This window comes from Emys orbicularis, chromosome 15 (genome assembly GCF_028017835.1).
Source record: "Emys orbicularis isolate rEmyOrb1 chromosome 15, rEmyOrb1.hap1, whole genome shotgun sequence".
Taxonomy (NCBI): domain Eukaryota; kingdom Metazoa; phylum Chordata; order Testudines; family Emydidae; genus Emys; species Emys orbicularis.
This window is the reverse complement of record NC_088697.1, coordinates 1,569,984-1,594,126: the sequence shown is the minus strand read 5'-3', so window position 1 is coordinate 1,594,126 and position 24,143 is coordinate 1,569,984. Positions and strand designations below refer to the sequence as shown.

The following is a 24,143-nucleotide window of genomic DNA, read 5'->3' as shown; positions in this document are numbered from 1 at the left end:
GCAGGGCCGGGCTAGCAGGGGCTGTGGGTCGGGAGTGAGGGGGGCACCGGCAGACCTGGGGGGGGGCAGGGGCTGGGCTAGCAGGGGCTGCAGGTCGGGAGTGAGGGGCACTGGCAGAGCTGGGGTGGGGGGCTGGGCTGGGCTGGCAGGGGCTGTGGGTCGGGAGTGAGGGGCACCGGCAGAGCTGGGGGGGGGGGCGGGCTAGCAGGGGGCTGCGGGTCGGGAGTGAGGGGCACCAGCACAGCTGGGGGGGGCAGGGCTGGGCTGGCAGGGGGCTGCGGGTTGGGGGTGAGGGGCACCGGCAGAGCTGGGGGGGCAGGGCCGGGCTAGCAGGGGCTGCGGGTTGGGGGTGAGGGGCACCGTCAGGGCTGTGAGGCAGGATTGAGGGGCACCGGGGGGATTGTCAAAGGCTGTGGGTTGAGGCTGGCGGGACTGGGGGGCACAGGTGGGTCGGGGGGATTGTGGGATGGGGTGGACTGGGGGGCTGGCAGGGGCTGTGGGGCAGGATGATGAGTGAGGGAGGACTGGGGGCAGGGGGCCTGTGGGGCTCAGAGGAAAGGGATCTGGGAGCGCAGCGGGGTTGGGTGGGGATCCCCACCCCCGGCCCTGGCCTAGCTGGGGAGTGAGGGGGGGCTGCAGCCAGAGGCCGTCCCCAGCCCCCTACTAGCGCAGCCTCCCCCAGTGCCCCCCGAGCTCTGCTCTGTAACCCCCCCCCATCCCCATAGTGACTGTCTGGGCTGCAGGCCAGGGGCCGCTGTTACATAAACAGCCGGGGGGGAGGCTGCTCACCCCAATTAACCCCACAATGCCCCCCGCGTCACCGACGGATCAACCTGGGTCAGCCCCCGCTTGCCCTGGCGGGGGGGGGGGGGGGAGCCTGGCCTGACACCCCCCACCAGGAATTTGTCCCAGGAAACCCAGCCAAAGCATCTCTCCGCCTGCCCTCCTCCCGCCCTTGGCACTGCCATCCCGGATGCCTGGGTCCCATCCCCCCAGCGATGCCCTGCTGGAGACCTGGCTGCATTCCCCATTCTTACCTCTCGGACTCTTGGGTCCCCCCCTCAGCTGCATGAGGAAATTGCCCACCCCAGAGATTCCCCGTCGCCAGGGGGCTGGTGGGTTGGAGCAGGGGGGACTGGGAGCCAGGACTCCTGGGTTCTCTCCCCGTCCCCATCTCCACTCCTCTCCAGGCAGAGGCCGGCACCATGCAGACCCTGGCTGGCCCCTTCGCAGGGGGCAGCTCGCTGGACGCCTCGGACCTGCAGGTGGACGGGGACGAAGTGGAGGGGCTGCGGGAGGGCGAGGAGCTAGGTGAGTGGGGAGGCCCCGGGGGGGAGGTGGGGGGGGCTAAGACTTTAGTCTCCGGCTCCCTGGCACGGCGTGGGGGGTGGGCAGGCGACCCTCGCAGCCAAGGGCTGAGTGTCGGGACCCTCCCCAGGAACCCAAGTGCCCGGCCCACCCGAACTGGGGTTCGGTGTGTCCGTGTCTGGCACTCAGCAGGGGGCTTTGCTGCCTCCATGCATGTGGGGGAGGGAGACGGGGGGGGTCTGTGTGTTACCCCCACCCTGACCCGTCCGTCCATCCCGCAGGGGGTCCGCTCTACCCCTTCCTGGTGGTCTATGACCTGAAGCCGCTCAAGTCACAGGGGCCGGTGTTTGCCAAGGGGGTGCCAGTCACTGCCCGGGTGGAGGGCACCGAGCGCTACACCACCGGCTCCAAGGTGAGTGGGGATGGGGGGCTGGGAGCCAGGACTCCTGGGTTCTCTCCCCGGCTCTGGGAGGGGAGTGGGGGCTGGTGGGTGAGAGCAGGGGGGGCTGGGAGCCAGGACTCCTGGGTTCTCTCCCTGGCTCTGGAAGGGGAGTGGGGCCTGGTGGGTTAGAGCAGGGGGGGCTGGGAGCCCGGACTCCTGGGTTCTCTCCCCGGCTCTGGGAGGGGAGTGGGGGCTGGGGGGTTAGAGCAGGGGGGACTGGGAGCCAGGACTCCTGGGTTCTCTCCCCGGCTCTGCGAGGGGAGGGGGGCTGGGGGGTTAGAGCAGGGGGGGCTGGCAGCCCGGACACCGGGGTTCTCTCCCCGCAGATCCGGCCAAGCACACTGTACTCCCTGCGGCTGACCCACGGGGATTTCACCTGGACCATGAAGAAGAAGTTCAAGCACTTCCAGGAGCTGCACCGTGACCTGATGAGACACAAAATCTTCATGAGCTTCCTGCCCCTCTCCAGGTCCGAACCCCCCCCCCCCCCCCCGCAGCGGGGCCTGTGCCGCAGGAATCCCCCACCCCCCAAGCACTGTGAGGGCCCCGGTCCCTGCTGTCCCACATGCCTTCTCCTGAGCCCTAGATTGGTCTCCAAAGCCACTAGCTGCCCCAAACCGTCCTAGAATAACCCTTCCAGGGCGGGGACTGGCTGGCTCAGGGGGGCGGGGAATGGGGCAGGTGCCTGTCCCCTCTAGGGGGCGCCAGCTCCCATCGGCCCCAGGGCGGGGACTGGCTGGCTCAGGGGGGCGGGGAATGGGGCAGGGGCCTGTCCCCTCTAGGGGGCGCCGGCTCCCATCGGCCCCAGGGCGGGGACTGGCTGGCTCAGGGGGGCGGGGAATGGGGCAGGGGCCTGTCTCCTCTAGGGGGCGCTGGCTCCCATCGGCCCCAGGGCAGGGACTGGCTGGCTCAGGGGGGCGGGGAATGGGGCAGGGACCTGTCGCCTCTAGGGTACGCCGGCTCCCACCCGGCCCCGGGGCGGGGACTGGCTGGCTCAGGGGGGCGGGGAATGGGGCAGGGACCTGTCCCCTCTGGGGGGCACCGGCTCCCATCGGCCCCAGGGCGGGGACTGGCTGGCTCAGGGGGGCGGGGAATGGGGCAGGGGCCTGTCCCCTCTGGGGGGCACCGGCTCCCATCGGCCCCAGGGCGGGGACTGGCTGGCTCAGGGGGGCAGGGAATGGGGCAGGGGCCTGTCCCCGCTAAGTCTCACCCCGTCTCTGATTCCACCCCCCTCCCCAGGTTTGCTCTCCATGGGTCCCGTGCAGAGGCCACCTCTCTGGAGATGCCCGCCCTGCCCCATGGGGGTGATGGCACTTCCAGACGCCCCTCCAGCAAACAGGTAGGGGGCAGGGGGTGGGATGCTGGAGGGTGGGGGGTTCTGGGGGTTCCAGGGCTAGGAAGGGCCGTGGGGGGCCCCGTGGGGCGACTGTGGGTGCTGGGGAGCCCCCATGTGAATTCTGGGGGGCGGGGAGGAGTCCGGGAGGCAGGCCGGTCAGAATTACATCACTGATTTACGCTGTTCACGCACAGCCTCTGGCATGTCAGCTGCTCCTTGGGTTGTGCAACCGAATGACACTAGCCAACATCTCCGGTCCCAGACACAACCCTGGGAACCTCCGTCTGGCAGTGCCCAGTCGTGCCCACTAGACGCTGCCAGCTTATATCAGTTCATCAATTTAACAAAGACATTGATATGCACCAGACTTGTTCTCCCCAGGGGAGTCCCTGACACGCTGCAAACCAGACGCACGGCTCTAGGTGGAATAAACAGACCGATTTATTAACTATGAAGAATGATTTGAAGTGATTATAAGTCAAAGCACAACAAGTCAGATTTGGGCAAATGAAATAAAAGCAAAGTGCATTCTAAGCCGATCTTAACGCTTCCAACGTCCTTACAAACTTAGGTGCTTCTCCCCACAGGCTGGCTGGTTGCCCTTCAGCCAGGCTCTCCCCTTTGATCAGCGCTTCAGTCGCTGGGGGGTGATGTCTGTAGATGGAGGTGGAAGAGAGAGGAAGAGCCTGGCAAGTGGGAATTGGTCCTGCTTTGAGCAGGGAGTTGGACTAGATACCTCCTGAGGTCCCTTCCAACCCTGATATTCTGTGATTCTCTCCCTTTGATCATGTCCTTTCTTCCTCCTTGGTTCCCGCCCCCCCTTCAGAGTCAGGTGAGCATTACTCATCGCAGTCCGACACTGACCAAGGGAACGGGGGTGACTCACTCAGAGTCTAAGGCCTGGTCCCCACTAACCCCCCACTTCGGACTAAGGTACTCAAATTCAGCTACGTTAATAACGTAGCTGAATTCGAAGTACCTTAGTCCGAACTTACCGCGGGTCCAGACGCGGCAGGCAGGCTCCCCCGTCGATGCCGCGTACTCCTCTCGCCGAGCTGGAGTACCGGCGTCGACGGCGAGCACTTCCGGGGTCGATCTGGGATCGATTTATCGCGTCTAAACCAGACACGATAAATCGATCCCAGAACATCGATTGCCTGCCGCCGGACCCTCCGGTAAGTGTAGACGTACCCTAACAGATCCTTTTGTTGCTGCCGAGGCCAGCATCCTTTGTTCCTGTGAGGCTGGGCTGGGTTCATAGAGTCATAGAATATCAGGGTTGGAAGGGACCTCAGGAGGTATCTAGTCCAACCCCCTGTTCAAAGCAGGACCAATCCCCAACTAAATCATCCCAGCCAGGGCTTTGTCAAGCCGGGCCTTAAAAACCTCTAAGGAAGGAGATTCCACCACCTCCCTAGGTAACGCATTCCAGTGCTTCACCACCCTCCTAGTGACATAGTGTTTCCTAATATCCACCCTAGACCTCCCCCACTGCAACTTGAGACCATTGCTCCTTGTTCTGTCATCAGGTACCACTGAGAACAGTCTAGATCCATCCTCTTTGGAACCCCCCTTCAGGTAGTTGTAGGCTGCTATGAAATCCCCCCTCATTCTTCTCTTCTGGAGACTAAACAATCCCAGTTCCCTCAGCCTCTCCTCGTAAGTCATGTGCTCCAGACCCCTAATCATTTTTGTTGCCCTCTGCTGGACTCTCTCCAATTTTTCCACATCCTTCTTGTAGTGTGGGGCCCAAAACTGGACACAGAACTCCTGATGAGGCCTCACCAATGTGGAATAAAGGGGAATGATCACGTCCCTCGATCTGCTGGCAATGCCCCTACTTATACAGCCCAAAATGCTGTTAGCCTTCTCGGCAACAAGGGCACACTGTCGACTCATATCCAGCTTCTCGTCCACTGTAGCCCCTAGGTCCTTTTCTGCAGAACTGCTGCCTAACCATTCGGTCCCTAGTCTGTAAGAGTGAATGGGATTCTTCCGTCCTAAGTGCAGGACTCTGCACTTGTCCTTGAACCTCATCAGGTTTCTTTTGGCCCAATCCTCTAATTTGTCTAGGTCCTTCTGTATCGTATCCCTACCCTCCAGCGTATCTACCACTCCTCCCAGTTCAGTGTCACCTGCAAACTTGCTGAGGGTGCAGTCCACGCCATCCTCCAGATCATTAATGAAGATATCGAACAAAACCGGCCCCAGGACCGACCCTTGGGGCACTCTGCTTGATAACGGCTGCCAACTAGACATGGAGCCATTGATCACTACCCGTTGAGCCCGACAATCTAGCCAGCTTTCTATCTACCTTATAGTCCATTCATTCAGCCCATACTTCCTTAACTTGGTGGCAAGAACACTGTGGGAGACCGTATCAAAAGCTTTGCTAAAGTGAAGGAATAACACATCCACTGCTTTCCCCTCATCCACAGACCCAGTTATCTCCTCATAGAAGGCAATTAGGTTAGTCAGGCATGACTTACCCTTGGTGAATCCATGCTGACTGTTCCTGATCACTTTCCTCTCCTCTAAGTGCTTCAAAATTGATTCCTTGAGGACCTGCTCCATGATTTTTCCGGGGACTGAAGTGAGGCTGACTGTAGGCTGTCTGTAGTTCCCCGGGTTCTCCTTCTTCCCTTTTTTAAATATGGGCACACCTGCCCTGATGAGGTGTGAACTCCCTCTCTGCTCCTGGAGAGTTTTTGCCTGGGCTTGCTTTAAGCCTTGAGGACACATTTTCAGCCTCATAACTATACACATGAAATTATAACCTATAACATTACTGTAACAACGATGTTCAGTGAATCATGAGCCTTCCGAAGACACCCAACATACAAACTTTGCATTGGATACCACACAATAATTTTACAACAATGAACATAGGGGTGTAGGGTGTTCCCCTGAGGTACAGAGCGTCGCAGTTCTCTCCCCGGCTCTGGGAGGGGAGTGGGGGCTGGTGGGTTAGACTGGGGGGGCTGGGAGCCAGGACTCCTGGGTTCTCTCCCTGGCTCTGGGAGGGGAGTGGGGGCTGGTGGTTAGAGCAGGGGGGGGAAGGAGCCAGGACTCCGGGGTTCCATTCTCTGACCCACCTCAGGTATCACACTGCACTCGGGTGGAAAGTTGAATTCATGTCAAGTGAAAGCATTTTAATTAGTCAGATGCACCTGCCCTAAACACGCTGGCCGGGTAAGGCCCGGGTTTCTCGGCACGTCCGGCGTTGAAAAGGGACCCATGGACCAAGGGAAGCAGGATCTGGCGCTAGGGAACTGAAGCGGTTTTGTCCGGTCCCTGGGTCCTGGCAGATTTTAGAGCTGGTAGATCTCGGCCTGGTTCTGTACAAACCAGGGAGGTTTATCCCCTCTGCCAGTGAGGGGAGGGGAGATTTAGGGAGGGAGGAACGCGGAGATGGGGAGCCCTTGAAGGCAGCAGGGGATGTGTGTGTGGGGTGGGGGTCCAGGCCACTTGGTGGGGGACTCTCACTCCTCCCCTTGCTCCCCACAGAAGTACCTCGAGAGCTACCTGAACTCCCTGCTGGAAATGTCCTTCTACCGCAATTACCACGCCATGGTAACGTATTGGCCCCCCCACAGCTCCCCCTTCAACTTCCTGAACTCCTGGGTTCTTTCCCCTGCTCTGGGAGGGGAGTGGGGGCTGGTGGGTTAGAGGAGGGGGGGATGGGAGCCAGGACTCCTGGGTTCTCTCCCTGGCTCTGGGAGGGGAGTGGGGGCTGGTGGGTTAGAGCAGGGGGGCCTGGAGCCAGGACTCCTGGGTTCTCTCCCCGGCTCTGGGAGGGGAGTGGGGGCTGGTGGGTTAAAGGGGAGGGGGAGGAGCCAGGACTCCTGGGTTCCATTCTTTGCCCGGTCTTGCTCTGAGCAGCTGTCCCCCGCAGGCGGAGTTCCTGGATGTCAGCCAGCTCTCCTTCATCCCCGACCTGGGACCCAAAGGCCTGTGAGTCCAGTTCGCTTTCTCTGCCCAGGGACCTGGTGTCACGGAGTAAGGGGGGACTCAGGGCCCTGCACCCCCGGCTTCCTGCGATTCACCATGACTCTCAGCCAGCCAGTAAAGCAGAAGGTTTATTTAGACGACGGGAATACAGTCCGAGACAGGTCTTGCAGGCACAGACAACAGGATACCCCTCAGTTAGGTCCATCTTGGGGTCCTCGGGCATCCCAGCCCCCCTCCAGAGGTCAGAGCCCCGTCTGCCTCCCAGCCACCTCACCAGCCAGCTTCCCAGAGTCTGCCTTCAGCGACCCCTCCCACAGCCTTTGTTCAGTTTCCCGGGCAAAGGTGTCACCTGGCCCCAGCCCCCTCCTGGGTTCTCATGTTACAGGCTCAGGTGTTTCCCTTCAGTCATTCTCCCATCCCCCAACGCAGACCATCCCAGCCACACTCCCCTGTCAGCACTTACAGATCACAGTAAGAACAGTCCCAGTTCGTCACACCTGGCACCCTGCCAGCCAGCAGGGCAACCACTTCTGGGGGGGGGGGCTGTACAGGGGGGCGAGGGCAGCCAGGGCAGCTTCCCACACACAGTAGGGGTGTGAGTTGGGGGGGAGCGAGGGCCACTGGGAGCCCGGACTCCTGGGTTCTCTCCCCGGCTCTGGGAGGGGAGTGGGGGCTGGTGGGTTAGAGCAGGGGGGGCTGGGAGCCAGGACTCCTGGGTTCTCTCCCCGGCTCTGGGAGGGGAGTGGGGGCTGGTGGGTTAGAGCAGGGGGAGCTGGGAGCCAGGACTCCTGGGTTCTCCCCGGCTCTGGGAGGGGAGTGGGGGCTGGTGGGTTAGAGCAGGGGGGGCTGGGAGCCAGGACTCCTGGGTTCTCTCCCCGGCTCTGGGAGGGGAGTGGGGGCTGGTGGGTAGAGAAGGGGCCACTGGGAGCCCGGACTCCTGGGTTCTCTCCCCGGCTCTGGGAGGGGAGTGGGGGCTGGTGGGTTAGAGCAGGGGGGGCTGGGAGCCAGGACTCCTGGGTTCTCTCCCCGGCTCTGGGAGGGGAGTGGGGGCTGGTGGGTTAGAGCAGGGGGGGCTGGGAGCCAGGACTCCTGGGTTCTCTCCCCGGCTCTGGGAGGGGAGTGGGGGCTGGTGGGTGAGAGCAGGGGGAGCTGGGAGCCAGGACTCCTGGGTTCTCCCCGGCTCTGGGAGGGGAGTGGGGGCTGGTGGGTTAGAGCAGGGGGGGCTGGGAGCCAGGACTCCTGGGTTCTCTCCCCGGCTCTGGGAGGGGAGTGGGGGCTGGTGGGTAGAGAAGGGGCCACTGGGAGCCCGGACTCCTGGGTTCTCTCCCCGGCTCTGGGAGGGGAGTGGGGGCTGGTGGGTTAGAGCAGGGGGGGCTGGGAGCCAGGACTCCTGGGTTCTCTCCCCGGCTCTGGGAGGGGAGTGGGGGCTGGTGGGTGAGAGCAGGGGGAGCTGGGAGCCAGGACTCCTGGGTTCTCCCCGGCTCTGGGAGGGGAGTGGGGGCTGGTGGTTAGAGCAGGGGGGGCTGGGAGCCAGGACTCCTGGGTTCTCTCCCCGGCTCTGGGAGGGGAGTGGGGGCTGGTGGGTAGAGAAGGGGGGACTGGGAGCCAGGACTCCTGGGTTCTCTCCCCGGCTCTGGGAGGGGAGTGGGGCCTGGGGGGTTAGAGCAGGGGGGGCTGGGAGCCAGGACTCCTGGGTTCTCTCCCCGGCTCTGGGAGGGGAGTGGGGGCTGGTGGTTAGAGCAGGGGGGGCTGAGAGCCAGGACGCCTGGGTTCTCTCCCCGGCTCTGGGAGGGGAGGGGGGGGCTGGTGGGTTAGAGCAGGGGGGGCTGAGAGCCAGGACACCTGGGTTCTCTCCTCGGCTCTGGGAGGGGAGTGGGGGCTGGTGGTTAGAGCAGGGGGGGCTGAGAGCCAGGACGCCTGGGTTCTCTCCCCGGCTCTGGGAGGGGAGTGGGGGCTGGGGGGTTAGAGCAAGGGGGGCTGGGAGCCAGGACTCCTGGGTTCTCTCCCGGCTCTGGGAGGGGAGCAGGGGTTGGTGGGTTAGAGCAGGGGGGGGCTGGGAGCCAGGACTCCTGGGTTCTCTCCCCAGCTCTGGGAGGGGAGTGGGGGATGGTGGATGAGAGCAGGGGGGGCTGGGAACCAGGACTCCTGGGTTCTCTCCCCGGCTCTGGGAGGGGAGTGGGGGCTGGTGGTTAGAGCAGGGGGGGCTGGGAGGCAGGACTCCTGGGTTCTCTCCCCAGTGACCTGGCTCCTGCTGCAGGGAGGGCATGATCCTGAAACGCTCTGGTGGGCACCGAATCCAGGGGCTCAACTGCTGTGGGCACCACCAGATCTGCTACCGCTGGTCGAAGAGGTGAGCTGGGGGGGCCGGGGTGGGGCTGGGGTCTGTGTGGCCCCCTCCCTGCTCACGGGCCCCTGTCTCCCCCCAGGTGGCTGGTGGTGAAGGATTCCTTCCTGCTGTACCTCAAGCCGGAGTCGGGGATCGTCTCCTTCGTGCTGCTCTTCGACCCGGGATTCAGCGTCATGGTGGGGAAGAAATCCACCGACAGCAAGTACGGGCTCCGCATCGAGAACACCGCCAGGTCCGGACGCCGGGGTTCCACCCTGCCAAAGGAGGGGGGGGTGGCGACAGTGGGAGGCCTGGGAGCCAGGACTCCTGGGTTCTCTCCCCGGCTCTGGGAGGGCAGTGGGGGCTGGGGGGTTGGAGCAGGGGGGCTGGGAGCCAGGACTCCTGGGTTCTCTCCCCGGCTCTGGGAGGGGAGTGGGGGCTGGTGGGTTAGAGCGGGGGGGGCTGGGAGCCAGGACTCCTGGGTTCTCTCCCCGGCTCTGGGAGAGGGGTGGGGGCTGGTTTGTGATTTCTCCCCCCCCCCCCCCGCAGGACGCTGATTCTGAAGTGCAGCAGCTACCGGCAGGCGCGCTGGTGGGGGCAGGAGATCACGGAGCTGGCCCAGGAGCAGGGTGAGGATTTCCTGCACCTGCACCGGCACCAGGCCTTCGCGCCCGTCCGCGAGGGCACCCCCGCCCGCTGGTGAGGGGGGGCGAGGATTGTGCAGGGGGAGGGGACGGGATCCTGCGTGGAGGGGGTGGGGGGAGGGAGATGGGGCAGGTCCCGGTGCCGGGGAATCGGGGGTTAGTGGGGGGCAGTTGGGGGGGTTGTTCCTGGTGGTCACCATCCCCCCAAGATTCCACTCTCTTTCCCCCTCCCCCCCCGTGGCAGGTTCATGAACGGCGCCGGGTACTTTGCGGCTGTGGGCGATGCACTGATGCAAGCGAAGGAGGAAATTTACATCACCGACTGGTGGTGAGCGACCCCCTGCTGCCCCCAGGGCCCTGGCTTGCCCCCCCGCTGCTCCCCCAGGGCCCTGGCTTGCCCCCCCGCTGCTCCCCCAGGGCCCTGGCTTGCCCCCCCGCTGCTCCCCCAGGGCCCTGGCTTGCCCCCCCCGCTGCTCCCCCAGGGCCCTGGCCCGCCCCCCTGCTACCCCCCAGGGCCCCGGCCCGCTCCCCTGCTGCCCCCCTGGGCCCTGGCCCTCACACGCACCCTCTGCCCACCCCCCCAGGGTTCTGACCCCCAGGGCTCTGCGCTGTTCACCCTCCCCACCCTTCCTGCCTGCCCCCCAACCTCGTCCCTGCCTCCCCTTCTATGGCCTGGCCCCACACCCCTCCCAGGAGTGTGGGACCTTGAGGGGTCCAGCCCCCCGCGCTGAGCTGGGACCAGTAGCCCCAGCCCCGCCCTGCCGGGCGTTTGTCCCACCTGCTCTGGGACACACACACGCCCCCCCCCCCCCCCGTGGCGCCGGCTCCGGAGCCGAGCTCCAACCCGACCGAGTGCAGTGCAGGGACCCGGACGGGTCTCGGAGCAGGGGCCCCCAGAGAGCCGGGATCTCAACGGAGTGTGGGCCCAGGCGGATGTGGGGCAGAAACCGCCACGATCCAGGCCCCTCTCTGCCCGCAGGCTGAGCCCCGAGCTGCACCTGAAGCGCCCGGCGCAGACGGACGACTGGCGCCTGGACATCCTCCTGAAGCACAAGGCGGTGAGTGCCCCGGTGGGGGGGTCCCCAGGCCCCCCCGCCCCCCCTAACGCCCTGCCTGCCCCCCCAGGAGGAGGGCGTGCGGGTCTGCGTGCTGCTCTTCAAGGAGGTGGAGCTGGCCCTGGGGATCAACAGCGGCTACAGCAAGCGGGCACTCCTGCTGCTGCACCCCAACATCAAGGTAGGGGACGCAGAACAGGGGGCCGGGAGATGGGACCCAGGCGTCCAGGACGGCAGGGCAGGGCACTCGCCCCTGAGAATGGGACCCAGGTGTCCGGGACAGCAGCGCAAGGCGCTCACCGCCAGTGGGCCTTGTGGAGGGGAGAGGGGATCCAGGCGTCCGGGACGACAGCGCAGGGCGCTCGCCCCTGAGAATGGGACCCAGGTGTCCAGGACAGCGGCGCAGGGCGCTCACCCCCAGTGGGCCTTGTGGAGGGGAGAGGGGATCCAGGCGTCCGGGACGACAGCGCAGGGCGCTCGCCCCTGAGAATGGGACCCAGGTGTCCGGGACAGCAGCGCAAGGCGCTCACCGCCAGTGGGCCTTGTGGAGGGGAGAGGGGATCCAGGCGTCCGGGACGACAGCGCAGGGCGCTCGCCCCTGAGAATGGGACCCAGGTGTCCGGGACAGCGGCGCAGGGCGCTCACCCCCAGTGGGCCCTGGGAACAAGGAATGAGACCCAGGCATCCGGGACGGCGGCGCAGGGCGCTCGCCCCCAGCGGGCCCTGGGGACAAGGGATGGGACCCAGGCGTCCGGGACCGGCGGCACAGGGTGCTCACCCCTGAGAATGGGACCCAGGCGTCCGGGAGGGCAGTGCAGGGCGCTCGCCCCTGAGAATGGGACCCAGGCGTCTGGGAGGGCAGCGCAGGGCACTCGCCCTTGAGATTGGGACCCAGGAGTCTGGGACGGCAGCGGAAGGCGCTCACCCCCAGTGGGCCTTGCGGAGGGGAGAGAGTACCCAGGCGTCCGGGACGGCAGCGCAGGGCACTCGCCCCTGAGAATGGGATCCAGGTGTCCGGGACCGGCGGCGCAGGGCGCTCACCCCTGAGAATGGGACCCAGGCGTCCGGGACAGCAGCGCAGGGCGCTCGCCCCTGAGAATGGGACCCAGGCGTCCGGGACAGCAGCGCAGGGCGCTCGCCCCTGAGAATGGGACCCAGGCGTCCGGGACAGCAGCGCAGGGCGCTCGCCCCTGAGAATGGGACCCAGGTGTCCGGGAGGGCAGCGCAGGGCGCTCGCCCCTGAGAATGGGACCCAGGCGTCCGGGACAGCAGCGCAGGGCGCTCGCCCCTGAGAATGGGACCCAGGCGTCCGGGACAGCAGCGCAGGGCGCTCGCCCCTGAGAATGGGACCCAGGCGTCCGGGAGGGCAGCGCAGGGCGCTCGCCCCTGAGAATGGGACCCAGGCATCTGGGACAGCAGCGCAGGGCGCTCGCCCCCAGCAGACCCGGGGAGGGGAGACGGGACCCGGGCGAAGGGTCTCTGAGCTGTCTCCCCCCCGGCCCAGGTGATGCGCCACCCCGACCATGTCTCATCCGTCGTGTTCCTGTGGGCTCACCACGAGAAGCTGGTGGTGGTGGACCAGAGCGTGGCCTTTCTCGGGGGCCTGGACCTGGCCTACGGGCGCTGGGACGACCACCACTACCGGCTCACCGACCTGCCCCCCCGCACCAAGGTCAGAGCCCCCCACTCGGCCCTGTCCTCTCCTGGGGAGCCGCCTGCCCCAGGGCCCCAAGCTTCTCTCCCCCCGATTGCCTCCCCCCATCTCTCTCTGGACCCCGCTCCCCACGCCGGGCTCTGTCTCCCTCCGAGCGGGGTGCTCCTTGGGGATGAGCCGCCCGTCGACCTGGCAGCCAACCAGCAACTCTGGCTGGGCAAGGACTACAGCAACCTCATCACCAAGGACTGGGTGCAGCTCGACCGGCCCTTCGAAGGTGATCGGGGGACGGGGTTTAGGGTTAGGGCCGGGGTGGGGGGGGACTGGGCTGGGCAGTGTGCGTGGCAGCCAGTGCGTGGGTTGACTAGGGACTATATCCCTTTAACTCTGCCACTGGCGTGTGTATGAGAGCGTTACACCCCCTTAACTGTGCCCCTGAGAGCGTTACACCCCCATAACGGTGCCCGTGAGAGCGTCACATCCCCTTAACTGTGCCCGTGAGAGCATTACACCTCCTTAATTGTGCCCCTGAGAGCATTACACCCCCATAACTGTCCCTGAGAGCGTTACATCCTGGTAACTGTGTCCCTGAGAGCATTACGCTCTGGTAACTGAGCCCTTGAGAGCGTTACATCACCTTAACTGTGCTCATGAGAGTGTTACACCCCCTTAACGGTGCCCGTTAGAGCATCACATCCCCTTAATGGTACCCGTGAGAGCATTACACCCCGGTAACTGAGCCCTTGAGAGCTTGACATCACCTTAACTGTGCCCCTGAGAGCATTACATCCCCTTAACTGTTCCTGTGAAAGCGTTACATCTCCTTAACTGTGCCCTTCCATCGAGGGAGCTCAAGTGGACCTCCCCCCTCCCCTTAGCAACACAGCACCCTCTTCCCCCACTGGGTGGGGTCTAACCCCCGACTCCACCCTGCAGCCAAGGTGACCCAGGCCCAGCCGGTGAGTTGCCCAGAAAAGCCCCTTCGATTCGGGATGGCCAACAAGCAGGGCTGGGGATTGTTCCAGGGGCTCTTTGGACACGGGTTCTAGGGTCACCCAGGGCGGGGGGATGTCAACGGTCACCCGACCGGCCCCTGCCCTCCTGCTGACCGGCTCCCCCCGGGGGTCAGATTTCATCGACAGGTCCCGGATGCCCCGGATGCCCTGGCGGGATGTGGGGGTGGCCGTGCACGGCAGAGCCGCCCGCGACGTAGCCCGTCACTTCATCCAGCGCTGGAATTTCACCAAGGTCCGGGGCCGCCGGGAGCCTGCCAGGGGGCCCGAGTTGTGGGGGGCGCGGGGGGAACAGCAGGACAGGCCGGGGCGGGTCCCTGTCCCCAGGGGGTGGGGTGGTACCTGCGATCTCCCCGCCCACCTCCCGTCCCGTTGCAGACGGTGAAGAACAAGTACCGGGGCCCGGAGTACCCCTGCCTGGTGCCCAAGTCGCTCGGCGCCACCCACCGCCTGCCTGGCCCCCTCGCCGGCGCCCAGCCCGCCAACGTGCAGGTCAGCGGGCGCCCCGGGGGGCACTGAATGGGGCAGGGAGCTTGGGCAGGTCACCCTATGGGCCCAGGGAGTTAAAGGTCCCAGGGGTCACTCTATGGGCCCAGGGAATGGGGAGCAGGTCACCCTATGGGCCCAGGGAGTTAAAGGTCCCAGGGGTCACCTTATGGGCCCAGGGAACGGGGGGCAGGTCACTCTATGGGCCCAGGGAATGTGTGGGGGGGTCACCCTATGGGCCCAGGGAGTTAAAGGTCCCGGGGGTCACTCTATGGGCCCAGGGAACGGGGGGCAGGTCACTCTATGGGCCCAGGGAATGGGGGGCAGGTCACCCTATGGGCCCAGGGAGTTAAAGGTCCCAGGGGTCACTCTATGGGCCCAGGGAATGGGGGGCAGGTCACCCTATGGGCCCAGGGAGTTAAAGGTCCCAGGGGTCACCCTATGGGCCCAGGGAATGTGGGGGGATCACCCTATGGGCCCAGGGAATGTGTGGGGGGGTCACCCTATGGGCCCAGGGAGTTAAAGGTCCCAGGGGTCACTCTATGGGCCCAGGGAATGGGGGGCAGGTCACCCTATGGGCCATGGGAGTTAAAGGTCCCAGGGGTCACCCTATGGGCCCAGGGAATGTGGGGGGGATCACCCTATGGGCCCAGGGAATGTGTGGGGGGGTCACCCTATGGGCCCAGGGAGTTAAAGGTCCCGGGGGTCACTCTATGGGCCCAGGGAACAGGGGGCAGGTCACTCTATGGGCCCAGGGAATGGGGGGCAGGTCACCCTATGGGCTCAGGGAGTTAAAGGTCCCGGGGGTCACCCTATGGGCCCAGGGAATGTGTGTGGGGGTCACCCTATGGGCCCAGGGAATGGGGGGCAGGTCACCCTATGGGCCCAGGGAGTTAAAGGTCCCGGGGGTCACCCTATGGGCCCAGGGAATGTGGGGGGGATCACCCTATGGGCCCAGGGAATGTGTGGGGGGGTCACCCTATGGGCCCAGGGAGTTAAAGGTCCCGGGGGTCACTCTATGGGCCCAGGGAACAGGGGGCAGGTCACCCTATGGGCTCAGGGAGTTAAAGGTCCCGGGGGTCACCCTATGGGCCCAGGGAATGTGTGTGGGGGTCACCCTATGGGCCCAGGGAATGGGGGCAGGTCACCCTATGGGCCCAGGGAGTTAAAGGTCCCGGGGGTCACCCTATGGGCCCAGGGAATGTGTGGGGGGGTCACCCTATGGGCCCAGGGAACGGGGGGCAGGTCACCCTATGGGCCCAGGGAGTTAAAGGTCCCGGGGATCACCCTATGGGCCCAGGGAATGTGTGGGGGGGTCACCCTATGGGCTCAGGGAGTTAAAGGTCCCGGGGGTCACCCTATGGGCCCAGGGAATGTGTGTGGGGGTCACCCTATGGGCCCAGGGAATGGGGGGCAGGTCACCCTATGGGCCCAGGGAGTTAAAGGTCCCGGGGGTCACCCTATGGGCCCAGGGCATTAGGGATCTCAGCGGGTCATGCGATGGGTTCAGGGGGGTGGGGGACACGCAGTTCTGGGCAGGTAGCAGGGGGCCGGGGGTCACGGGGGACGAGGTCGCGGGATGGCCGCAGGGGGTCCCCTCACCCTGCCCCCCTGGCCCCCCAGGTGCTGCGCTCGGTGGATCGCTGGTCAGCCGGGACCCACGAGTGCTCCATCTACAACGCCTACCTGAGCGTGATCCAGAGCAGCCAGCACTACATCTACATCGAGGTGGGGCCGGGCCGGGGGGCTGGGAGCCGGGAGGGGCCTGGCTGAGGCTGGGGGGTCTCTCTGCCCGGCTCTCACCCCCCGTCTCCCCCCAGAACCAGTTCTTCATCAGCTGTGCGGACGGGCGGGCGGTGCTCAACACGGTGGGGGACGCCATCGTCAGCCGCATCCTGCGTGCCCACAGGTCACCCCATGGCGGGGGGGGACCCGGCGTCTGTCAGGCCCTGGGGGAGGGGGGACCCGGCGTCTGTCACGTTCCGGGGGGGGACCCAGCGTCTGTCAGGCCCTGGGGGAGGGGGACCCGGCATCTGTCACGCCCTGGGGGAGGGGGGACCCGGCGTCTGTCAGGCCCTGGGGGGGGATCCTGGCGTCAGTCACGCCCTGGGGGGTCCCGGCGTCTGTCAGGCCTGGGGGGGGGGGGACCCGGCGTCTGTCAGGCCCTGGGGGAGGGGGGACCCGGCGTCTGTCACGTTCCGGGGGGGGATCCGGCGTCTGTCACGTTCCGGGGGGGGACCCGGCGTCTGTCAGGCCCTGGGGGAGGGGAACCCGGCGTCTGTCACGTTCCCGGGGGGGGGACCCGGCGTCTGTCAGGCCCTGGGGGAGGGGAACCCGGCGTCTGTCACGTTCCCGGGGGGGGACCCGGCGTCTGTCACGTTCCCGGGGGGGGATCCCGGCGTCTGTCAGGCCCTGGGGGGGGATCCTGGCATCAGTCACGCCCTGGGGGGTCCCGGCGTCTGTCAGGCCTGGGGGGGGGGAACCCGGCGTCTGTCAGGCCCCAGGGGAGGGGGGTCCCGGCGTCTGTCAGGCCTGGGGGGAAAGTGGGGGAGGGGGCAGGGTTCTATTGTGGTGGGCTGAGAGGGGGGGCAGATCGGCACCGGGAGGGGATGGGGGGGACCCCAGGACTGGCCCTGGGGAGGGGGGACGCGGCTCATGTTGCACAGGGGGGAAGGGGGGCAGGACTAACTCTGGAACCCCAGCCCCCGCGGGGGAGGGGCTCTCCCTGTGGGTGTGGGGGGGTAACGTCTCCCTGTCCATCCGTCCCCCCAGAGAGCAGACGCGGTTCCGGGTCTTCGTGCTGCTGCCCCTGCTGCCCGGCTTCGAGGGGGACATCGCCGAGGGGGGCGGGAACTCGATCCAGGCCATCCTGCACTTCACCTACCGGTACGGGGGGGTCACAAGGGGGGCCCCGGGGGGAGGAGGAGGAGGCGGCGGCTGGGGAAGCGACTGGGGGGGGGGAAGGGGAGCCCAGAACTAGTGTAATGTGGGGAGGTGGCCCAGGACAGGGTGAACTGTGGGGGGGGCACAGGGACCCCACTCACCGGCTGCCTCTTTCCTTCTCCCCCAGGACGCTCTGCCGGGGCGACTCCTCCATCCTGTGCCGCCTGAAAGCCGCCAGTGAGTGTCGGGGGGGGGGCAGAGCAGAGCTCCGCTCTGACCCCCTCCCCTCCCCTCCCCTCCCCTCCCAGAGCCAGGAGAGAACCCAGGAGTCCTGGCTCCCAGCCCCCCCCCCCCCGCTCTAACCCCCCAGCCCCCACTCCTCTCCCAGAGCCGGGGAGAGAACCCAGGAGTCCTGGCTCCCATCCCCCCCTGCTCTAACCCACCAGCCCCACTCCCCTCCCAGAGCCGGGGAGAGAACCCAGGAGTCCTGGCTCCCAGCCCCCCCACTCTAACCACCAGCCCCCACTCCTCTCCCAGGGCTGGGGGGAGAACCCAGGAGTCCTGGCTCCCAGCCCCCCCAGGTCTAACCCACGAGCCCCCACCCCCCTCCCAGAGCCGGGGAGAGAACCCAGGAGTCCTGGCTCCCAGCCCCCCCGCTCTAACCACCAGCCCCCACTCCTCTCCCAGAGCCGGGGAGAGAACCCAGGAGTCCTGGCTCCCAGCCCCCCGGCTCTAACCACCAGCCCCCACTCCTCTCCCAGGGCCGGGGAGAGAACCCAGGCGTGAGGGCTATGTCGGAGGTCAGTACACTGGCCAAGGAAGGACCCCAGCCCCCCATGAGCTGAGGACCCCCAGCCCTGGCACCCTGGGGGGCTGAGTAATCCCCATTCTCCCCCCCCCCCGGCAGTCGGGGACGAGTGGAAGAACTACATCTCCATCTGTGGGCTGCGCACCCACGGGGAGCTGAGCGGCACCCTCATCACCGAGCTGATCTACATCCACAGCAAGATGCTCATCGCCGACGACCGCCGCGTCCTCATCGGTGAGTGCCGGCGCGAACCTAGGAGTCCTGGCCCCCCACCTCTCTCCGCCTATAACCCACGAAAGGCCACTCGCTGCCAGAGCCGGGGAGAACCCAGGAGTCCTGGCTCCCAGCCCCCCCTGCTCTAACCCACTGGCCCCAGTCCCCTCCACTGGGGCACTGACAGGGCTGGGGGGGGCAGGGCTGGGCTAGCAGGGGCTGCGGGTCGGGAGTGAGGGGCACCGGCAGAGCTGGGGGGAGCCCAGGGGTGGCAGAGGGCTGCGGGTCGGGAGTGAGGGGCACCCCAAAGCTGTGGGGGGTCTTAGGGGTAGCAGGGGCTGCGGGTCGGGAGTGAGGGGCACCGGCAGAGCTGGGGGGAGCCCAGGGGTGGCAGAGGGCTGTGGGTTGGGAGTGAGGGGCACCCCAGAGCTGCGGGGGGTCCAGGGGTGGCAGAGGGCTGTGGGTCGGGAGAGAGGGGCACCCCAGAGCTGCGGGGGGTCCTAGGGGTGGCAGAGGGCTGTGGGTCAGGAGAGAGGGGCACCGGCAGAGCTGGGGGGAGCCCAGGGGTGGCAGAGGGCTGTGGGTCGGGAGAGAGGGGCACCGGCAGAGCTGGGGCGAGCCCAGGGGTGGCAGAGGGCTGTGGGTCGGGAGGGAGGGGCACCGGCAGAGCTGGGGCGAGCCCAGGGGTGGCAGAGGGCTGTGGGTCGGGAGGGAGGGGCACCGGCAGAGCTGCGGGGGGTCCTAGGGGTGGCAGAGGGCTGTGGGTCGGGAGGGAGGGGCACCGGCAGAGCTGGGGCGAGCCCAGGGGTGGCAGAGGGCTGCGGGTCGGGAGGGAGGGGCACCGGCAGGGCTGGGGCGAGCCCAGGGGTGGCAGAGGGCTGTGGGTCGGGAGAGAGGGGCACCGGCAGGGCTGGGGCGAGCCCAGGGGTGGCAGAGGGCTGCGGGTTGGGAGTGAGGGGCACCGGCAGAGCTGCGGGGGGTCCTAGGGGTGGCAGAGGGCTGTGGGTCGGGAGAGAGGGGCACCGGCAGGGCTGGGGCGAGCCCAGGGGTGGCAGAGGGCTGCGGGTTGGGAGAGAGGGGCACCGGCAGAGCTGCGGGGGGTCCTAGGGGTGGCAGAGGGCTGTGGGTCGGGAGGGAGGGGCACCGGCAGGGCTGGGGCGAGCCCAGGGGTGGCAGAGGGCTGCGGGTTGGGAGAGAGGGGCACCCCAGAGCTGCGGGGGGTCCTAGGGGTGGCAGAGGGCTGTGGGTCGGGAGGGAGGGGCACCGGCAGGGCTGGGGCGAGCCCAGGGGTGGCAGAGGGCTGTGGGTCGGGAGAGAGGGGCACCCCAGAGCTGCGGGGGGTCCTAGGGGTGGCAGAGGGCTGTGGGTCGGGAGGGAGGGGCACCGGCAGGGCTGGGGCGAGCCCAGGGGTGGCAGAGGGCTGTGGGTCGGGAGAGAGGGGCACCGGCAGAGCTGCGGGGGGTCCTAGGGGTGGCAGAGGGCTGCGGGTTGGGAGTGAGGGGCACCGGCAGAGCTGCGGGGGGTCCTAGGGGTGGCAGAGGGCTGTGGGTCGGGAGAGAGGGGTACCGGCAGAGCTGCGGGGGGTCCTAGGGGTGGCAGAGGGCTGTGGGTCGGGAGAGAGGGGCACCGGCAGAGCTGCGGGGGTCCTAGGGGTGGCAGAGGGCTGTGGGTCGGGAGGGAGGGGCACCGGCAGAGCTGCGGGGGGTCCTAGGGGTGGCAGAGGGCTGTGGGTCGGGAGTGAGGGGCACCGGCAGAGCTGCGGGGGGTCCTAGGGGTGGCAGAGGGCTGTGGGTCGGGAGTGAGGGGCACCGGCAGAGCTGGGGGGAGCCCAGGGGTGGCAGAGGGCTGCGGGTTGGGAGTGAGGGGCACCGGCAGAGCTGCGGGGGGTCCTAGGGGTGGCAGAGGGCTGTGGGTCGGGAGGGAGGGGCACCGGCAGAGCTGGGGCGAGCCCAGGGGTGGCAGAGGGCTGCGGGTTGGGAGTGAGGGGCACCGGCAGAGCTGCGGGGGGTCCTAGGGGTGGCAGAGAGCTGTGGGTCGGGAGGGAGGGGCACCGGCAGGGCTGGGGCGAGCCCAGGGGTGGCAGAGGGCTGTGGGTCGGGAGGGAGGGGCACCGGCAGAGCTGCGGGGGGTCCTAGGGGTGGCAGAGGGCTGTGGGTCGGGAGGGAGGGGCACCGGCAGAGCTGCGGGGGGTCCTAGGGGTGGCAGAGGGCTGTGGGTCGGGAGGGAGGGGCACCAGCAGAGCTGCGGGGGGTCCTAGGGGTGGCAGAGGGCTGTGGGTCGGGAGAGAGGGGCACCCCAGAGCTGGGGGGGTCCTAGGGGTGGCAGAGGGCTGCGGGTTGGGAGTGAGGGGCACCGGCAGAGCTGCGGGGGGTCCTAGGGGTGGCAGAGGGCTGTGGGTCAGGAGAGAGGGGCACCGGCAGAGCTGCGGGGAGTCCTAGGGGTGGCAGAGGGCTGTGGGTCAAGAGAGAGGGGCACCGGCAGAGCTGCGGGGGGTCCTAGGGGTGGCAGAGGGCTGTGGGTTGGGAGAGAGGGGCACCGGCAGAGCTGGGGGGAGCCCAGGGGTGGCAGAGGGCTGTGGGTCGGGAGAGAGGGGCACCCCAGAGCTGCGGGGGGTCCTAGGGGTGGCAGAGGGCTGTGGGTCGGGAGGGAGGGGCACCGGCAGAGCTGCGGGGGGTCCTAGGGGTGGCAGAGGGCTGTGGGTCGGGAGGGAGGGGCACCGGCAGAGCTCTGATCCGTCCCTTGCCCCCCCAGGCTCTGCCAACATCAACGACCGCAGCCTGCTGGGGACACGGGACAGCGAGCTGGCCGTGCTGGTGGAGGACACGGAGCTGGTCCCGTCGCTCATGGACGGGGAGCCGTACCAGGCGGGGAAATTCGCACTCAGCCTGCGCCTCGACTGCTTCAGGTGGGTGTGCGCCGCCCGCGGGCCTGCTGGCCACACCCCCAGCTCTGTGCATGCCCCTCGCCCTGGAAACACGGGGTGCAATCCCACGCCCCCCCGCTGCGCTGTTACCTGGGCACGGGCACCTCATCCCAGCGCTGGGCCCTTCTCCGCAGGTCGCTTCTGGGGGAGTCGGGCGCCTCCAGCCTCCCTGTCAGTGACCACTTCTTCCACGGGGTCTGGAAAGCCACCGCCCTGGGCAACGCTAACATCTATGATCAGGTGTGTGGGGAGCCCGGGGGGCAGGGCTGGGCTAGCGGGGGCTGTGGGTCGGGAGTGAGGGGCACTGGCAGGGCTGGGGGGAGGCAGGGCCGGGCTGGCAGGGGCTGCAGGTCGGGAGTGAGGGGCACCGGCAGAGCTGGGGGGGGCAGGGCTGGGCTAGCGGGGGCTGCGGGTCGGGAGTGAGGGGCCCCGGCAGAGCTGGGGGGGGCAGGGCCGGGCTAGCAGGGGCTGCGGGTCAGGAGTGAGGGGCACCGGCAGAGCTGGGGGGAGGCAGGGCTGGGCTACCGGGGGCTGCGGGTCGGGAGTGAGGGGCACCGGCAGAGCTGGGGGGGGGGTAGGGCTGGGCTAGCAGGGCTGCGGGTCGGGAGTGAGGGGGCACCGGCAGAGCTGGGGGGGGCAGGGCTGGGCTAGCGGGGGGCTGCGGGTCGGGCGGGAGTGAGGGCACCGGCAGAGCTGGGGGGGGCAGGGCTGGGCTAGCGGGGGGCTGCGGGTCGGGAGTGAGGGGCACCGGCAGAGCTGGGGGGGGCAGGGCTGGGCTAGCGGGGGGCTGCGGGTCGGGAGTGAGGGGCACCGGCAGAGCTGCGGGGGGCAGGTGCTGCGGGTTGGGAGTGAGGGGCGCTGTGGGTGTGGATTCCAGCCCCGCCCGGCTCTGACCCATGGCCTCTCCCCCCACACACACAGGTGTTCCGCTGCCTCCCCACCAACGCGGTGCCGTCGCTCCGGGCCCCTGCGGGGGTACGCGGGGGTGCAGAACTTGGCCGGCGTCAGCCCGGAGCTGGCCCGCCAACACTTGGCCCAGGTGCGGGGCCACGTGGTGCAGTTCCCCCTCCGGTTCCTGTCCGAGGAGTCTCTCCTGCCCCCGCTCAACAGCAAGGAGGGCATGATCCCCGTGGAGGTGTGGACGTAGGCGCCCGCGGGGCCAGAGCGGCGTGCCCTCTCCCTGCCCGGGGGGCGTGCCCGCTCCACCCCACCCCCGGCGGCGGCCAGAGACCCCCCCCCTCCGTCCGGCGAGGGGGGCTGGGACCAATTCTCTGCCCGCCCAGGGGCAGCCCCTCTCCCTGCCCGTTGGCACAGCCCCCCCGAACCCCGCGGGCAGGGTCGCCCGGCAGCGCAGCATGCCACCGGCTCACCCCTGGCGGACGGCCCGCACCCACCGCCCCGCTCCCCACCTCCCCCCGTCACTACATTCCAGAGGCCGACTTCCCACGGTGGGGGGGGGGCGCATCACACCCCCTCCTTGCTGCTACTAACTGCTGAGTGTCACCCCGACCTCACCCACTGGGCACCCCCCGGCCAGCGGGAGCCCTCGCCGCCCGGCCCCACACAACACTACCGCTGCCCGGGTTCCTGCCGCTCACTGTGGGGAGGCCGGAGGCGGGCACGGGAGGGACGCGCCCACGCCCCGGGATCTACCCCGCAGGCTGATAGGTCAAAGGGGTCACCCACAGGGTGGCCCACAGAGGGCTGGGCGGGCAAGGGGGGGGTCCCTGGGGGTTTGCCCCTGGCAGCACCCATCCCCCGTCACGGGACCAGCTCCGCACCCTAACCCTAACCTGCTTCTCTGAGATGGTTTGTTACATAAACGCGCTGCAACCGTGGCCCGTCTCTCTGGTTATTCCGCGCCGGGAAGGGGCGCCGGGGGTCCCGGGGGACGGCCCCTGCGGGTGCCGGGGGGCGCTGGCCTGGCGGAGATAGGGGAGACCAGTGGGAGGCGCACGGGGACTGGCTACACTGGGAAGTCTGGTGTGACTGTCCTGTGCCCGCAGGGAGGGCATGCCGCAGAGAGAGGGGGGTGTCGGGGGGTGAGTATGTACAGCCGCTGCTTTGAGTGTGTGTGTGCACTATGGGGGGGGGGGGGTGTACACCTCTAGGGTGTGTACATACTCTGTGGGTGTGGGTGTGTATCTACACATCCTAGGGTCTGTATGTACACTCCTGCTGTGTGGGTGGCTGGGTGGGTACGCACCCTAGGGTATGTGTGTGTAGGTGTGTACACACCCTAGGGGGGTGTGTGTGTGTGTACACACTCTGGGGGGTGTACATCCCTGCCGGGTGGGTGTGGGTGTGTACACCCCTGCCGGGTGGGTGTGGGTGTGTACACACTCTGTGGGGTTGGTGTGTGTGTGTGTGTGTGTGCGACCCCATCGGCGGATTTCCCCCTTGGCTCAGCGGTTCAGGGTGAGATAAAAGGCTCCATTCCTGGCAGCCGCCCCCCTCGTTTTGCCAACCCAGCCCCAGAGGAGGAGCGCGTGGCCAGGGGCCCCCTGGCGCCAGCCCACCAGCTGGGCAGGACCCTGCCAGCGGCTGGCATCAGCCTAGCGCGGTGCTGGGCGACAGCCCGGGTACAGAGAACGGGGAGAGAAGGCGACTGGCTGGCCCGGCTGAGACTGCAGCGGTTCCGGCGCACGGGGACAGGCGTGTGCGGGGAGACGGATGCCATGAACGCCTCGCCCGGCGCGCCCGCTGCGCAGGGGGGAAGCGCTGGCGGGGCACTCGCCCAGGGCTGACGGAGGCGGCCAGCCCACCCGCCGCGTGTTGGGCATAATGCCACGCGGCTGTCGCCCCCAGCCAGCGGGGGACAAGAAAGGAGCCCGGCGCGGGGACGGGGAGCCGTCAGCCGCCGGAGTCCGTGGTGTCCCCGGCACAGTGGGGCTAGGGTGATGCTGCAGGCTGGCCCCACTGCCCCCAGGCAGCACTGGGATGGGGAGGGTGCAGGAGTAGGTGGCTCCATAGGGGGCGCAGCGCCCCCCGCAGTCAGCACGTGGCACCAGGGGGCGCTGCACTACCCCAGATGCCACCTGCCCTGACCAGCCCTGGCTGCTGTGATCCCCCTGCCAGGGAAGTGGGGCGCAGCGGGGGGC

At 67.7% G+C, this 24,143-nt stretch overlaps 1 protein-coding gene across 1 annotated transcript; it reads left to right on the top strand.

Moving 5' to 3' along the window:
* The first annotated feature begins 1,250 nt into the window (after positions 1–1,250).
* On the top strand, positions 1,251–22,189 carry PLD2 (phospholipase D2). The gene is given in 25 exon segments (XM_065416904.1): positions 1,251–1,311; positions 1,590–1,720; positions 2,077–2,219; positions 2,990–3,089; positions 6,594–6,659; positions 6,982–7,040; positions 9,295–9,387; positions 9,464–9,616; positions 9,913–10,062; positions 10,252–10,335; positions 10,987–11,065; positions 11,133–11,243; positions 12,567–12,794; positions 12,894–12,993; positions 13,846–13,964; positions 14,108–14,221; positions 15,839–15,943; positions 16,036–16,124; positions 16,988–17,101; positions 17,286–17,335; positions 18,006–18,140; positions 20,871–21,024; positions 21,177–21,282; positions 21,964–22,002; positions 22,004–22,189. Coding segments are annotated over 23 exon segments (2,520 nt in total). The 5' UTR covers positions 1,251–1,311; positions 1,590–1,720; positions 2,077–2,133.
* Positions 22,190–24,143: the final 1,954 nt, after the last annotated feature.